This window comes from Dipodomys ordii, unplaced genomic scaffold, assembly GCF_000151885.1.
Source record: "Dipodomys ordii isolate 6190 unplaced genomic scaffold, Dord_2.0 Scaffold3276, whole genome shotgun sequence".
In the NCBI taxonomy this organism is placed as follows: Eukaryota; Metazoa; Chordata; class Mammalia; order Rodentia; family Heteromyidae; genus Dipodomys; species Dipodomys ordii.
Window position 1 is genome coordinate 1 of NW_012270491.1, and position 4,077 is coordinate 4,077.

The following is a 4,077-nucleotide window of genomic DNA, read 5'->3' on the forward strand; positions in this document are numbered from 1 at the left end:
TTTTTTTTTTTGCTTATGTGGTGCTGAGGAATGGAACCCAGGGCCTCTGGCATGCAAGGCAAGCGCTCTACCACTGAGCCACCTTCCCAGCCCTGCATAAATTATCTTGATCCGTGTCATCCCTTCAACGCTTTAATCTCATTTCAACCCACAGGAAAGGGGAGGTAAGGGAAGAGAGGTGGAAGAATAAAACAGGAGAAATGAGTAAAACGCAGCTTATATGCGCCAGAATTGGGAAAAAATAAGGAAGGGATATTTTCATTTTTTATCTCAAATTTAAACGACTAATTTACATAAGAAATAGCCAAAGGAATATGAAAGTGAACTGTCTTTAATGTGTATATTTTCTCAATAAGGCAGTAGCACTTCTCATCTTCAGAGTTCTTCACCAGCTCTGACAAGTATCACCTACCAGTCACTGCAAACTTATAGAAAACTGTAGAAACTATAGAAAAGTTCGGGCTGAGCATTTCCTATATAATATTTATTCCTCCCAATTATCCAATGAGTTCAATGACACTTTCTCCTCATTTAGAGTGAAACAAGTAGTAAATGCAGCTTAAGCTAATATCCTACATTTCAAAATAAATATCCCATTGTTTTATATACTATAATATGAAGAACAAAATTAATGGGATTATTATGTTATTATCATGGTGATCTGGAAACTAATTTTTCCTTTTATCCTTAAATTTATTAAGCATCTTATAAATAACAACCTCAGACAGGATTTCTTTTGTTTTCAGCTCAATTAGGTTTTATGTTAACAATTTGTGTCACTCATCAGTCATCATTTCTAGGGATTCTCTACTTCCTCCACCAAGCCTCATTTGATATGAGTATCAAAATTTTTGACATTAAAATTCTTTTTAAAATGTTGACAATTTTTACTTTCAAAATTATTTAAGATAATATAGCTCTTTATTTCACTGACCATGGCCCTCTGGTTTTCGTGGTCTCTGATGTTCATACGGGAAGTTAGTTGCAAAAGTATGTTATGTATTATTACCTGAGCAATTTCCCATTATGCCCACATATGTATTCCTTTTGATTGCAAGCCAATATACTCTTTTTCTATAAATTTGCCAAAGTAACCCTTTTATTTTCATTTTAAGGCAAAATACATAAAAATAAGCATCAAGAATTATGCTGTTTAGTTAGCCTGTTTGGCTTTGACACAGTTATGAAAAGATGGAAAAACTTTGACATAATTTAGGCATACAAAGTGGTTAGTAAAATATGTTAAAAGATGAGAGTAAATAATGTTATATGCTTTACTTACTGGTATGACAAAGAAAGAGAATGAAAAAAATTAAAAATAGATTAAGAGATGAAGGGATAGATGTGAAGTGTGATAATACAAACATGGCAAATTTTTTTCCAATGGTAATTGGTAGCAAAACAGACCCAAAGAAACATAGACTCTATGGTTCCCTCATTTGTAATAATAGTATATGTCTAGGATCACAATAGCTTAATAGCTATGTATATATGACCATGTAAGATAATGCTAAGTGATGTGAACTCCAAGATATGGAAACAGGAAGTTTTTCTTTGTTGTTGTTGTTTTTTAATGTACTTTGTGAAGTTATTACTTTTTTCTTTCATTTGTTATTTTTTCCCTATAGTTTATTCCTTGTTGTCACTGTATTTGATCTTGGTACCCTGTGTATTGTATATATGTTTATCTGAATTAGGGAATGGAAGGTGAACAAGAAAATGGTGAGATAAAGGACAAAGGGTGAACCAATGCAACAGCGATACTCACAAGACAATATTTGGGAAATGAACTTTACAACTTTAGTAGGGGACACTGTGGGGGAAGGAAAGTGGGGGAAAATGAGGGAGGGGCTAACAATGCTAGACAAGAAATGTACTTAGTACCTTATGTATGTAACTGTAACCCCTCTGTACATCATCTTGACAATAAAAATAAACTTTAATAAAGTAAATATAAAATAAGTTGAGTTAAACTCTATTATAAGGACCAAAGCCTTCCTGCTGTTTTTAAATCTGAGGCATGTAAACATAACAAAAATATTTAAGTTATACAGGTTATTCAGTAAACTAATACTTGTGGTGTACATATTGTCCCATTCATGTTCTCTCTCTACTTGATTTTTCTGCTTCCCTTAAGATCCAAGAATACCTTTATAACCTTCCACTGACTTTTCTTACAGTAATGAACCAGAATTAACGCAGTCAGCTATGCTCACACACTGCTGCTATAACTTCTACACAGATACCACAACAAAATCCATTGACCACTGTTAGTAAAGGAAGAGGAGGAAGGAGGAAGAATAAAAAAATGCAATGTAGAGTATGAAGTTGTTCCAAGTATACTGCACACCTATGGAATTATCATTATGAAAAGTCCTTCCAAAGTAGTGGAAAAACAAAGAAACCTCACTGCTCCATAGAAAGTCAATTCCTAGCAAGTGGGACTTGCTAGGACAAGCTGCGACATTCAGCATAGGGCTGTTCATACCTGAATATCCTGAGACTTGAGCTAATAGTGCAGGGTTATGTGATTGTGACTTGATCACAGGGATATTTAACTCAATATGAAGTGTATGTGGAGTTTTGACACAAATATGAAAAGGAGTTAAAGTTGCAATCTATGACACAAGCAGAGAAAACTCCAGAGACGAGCAGAATTGATGCTTCCCAAAACAAAGTTTTCATTTATATAATTTCTTGGGGATGAACACTGGATCACAAAGACCCATGTATCTTAGAGGTCAGTTCAGAAGCTGATTGCAGTGATGTTCAGAGATCTAAAGTCATATGATTTCATTCCATCCATCTTATTCGGGTTCTGAGAGGAAAGTCGAGGAGAGTGTCCCTTCTCCTTCCTATTCATGATTTTTCTCTGAATAGGCCATAAATCACCGATAACTTTAGGATTTGCCGGCACCATGAGCTACACCAACATGTCCTATCTGACCCCCAAGACGGTGATCCTGATTGGCATACCTGGACTAGAGCACGTGCAATTTTGGATTGGATTTCCCTTTTTCAGCTTGTGCCTGGTGGCCCTTCTAGGCAACATCTTGTTGCTTATCATTATTCCAACAGAACGCAGTCTACACCAACCCATGTATATCTTCCTGGCAGTACTGGCAGCTACTGACCTGGGTCTCTGTGTGGCCATCGCGCCTAAGATGTTGGCCATTTTCTGGTTTGGTTCACGCTCCATGGCTTTTGATGCTTGCCTCACCCAGCTCTTCTTCATTCACGCCTTACAGGGCATGGAATCTGGCATCCTGTTGGCCATGGCCTTCGACCGCTATGTTGCTATTTGTAATCCTTTGAGGCACGCGTCTATCCTCACCTCTCTTTTTCTCCTTCGAGTGGTGCTGATGGTGGCGATTCGGGCAACAACACTGGTTGGGGTTTTGCCTATTCTACTCAAACAACTTCACCGTTTCCATTCCGTGGTCATTGTTCACTCTTACTGTGAGCACATGGCTGTAGTCAAGCTGGCTGCGGAAGATGTCCACATGAATAAATCATATGGCCTCTTTGTGGCTTTTGCAATTTTAGGTTTTGACATGATCTTTGTTTTCATTTCTTACGTGCTGATTTTTCGAGCTGTTTTTCGTCTGCCCCAGAAAGAAGCACGGATCAAAGCATTCAACACGTGCACAGCTCACATCGTTGTCTTCCTGGAATTTTATATCCTTGCTTTCTTTTCATTTTTCAGTCACCGTTTTGGCCATGTATCACCCTATGCCCATATCCTCTTGTCTACCATCTATCTCCTTGTACCTCCCGCCCTGAACCCTATTGTCTATGGTGTGAAGACCAAAGAGATTCGCAAACGGGTTGTTCAAATTTTCATCCCACAGCGAGACATACAGAAATGATCCAACAAAGATCGAAGAAATATCCATTTGCCTGTTTAAAGTGAACAGTCTTATACGTTGTGGCTATTGCAATATTTTGTACCACAGTAACAGTTTTCATAGAAAGAACCATCAGGGCTGGGAAGGTGGCTCAGTGGTAGAGCGCTTGCCTTGCATGCCTGAGGCCCTGGGTTCGATTCCTCAGCACCACATAAGCAAAAAGAAAGAA

The 4,077-nt window shown here is 37.8% G+C and overlaps 1 protein-coding gene across 1 annotated transcript; it reads left to right on the plus strand.

Moving 5' to 3' along the window:
- The first annotated feature begins 2,918 nt into the window (after nt 1-2,918).
- On the plus strand, nt 2,919-3,869 carry LOC106002107 (olfactory receptor 52A1-like). Its single transcript, XM_013037031.1, has one exon. The coding sequence runs from the start codon at nt 2,919-2,921 to the stop codon at nt 3,867-3,869; it is 951 nt and encodes a 316-aa protein (XP_012892485.1).
- The last annotated feature ends 208 nt before the right edge of the window (nt 3,870-4,077 follow it).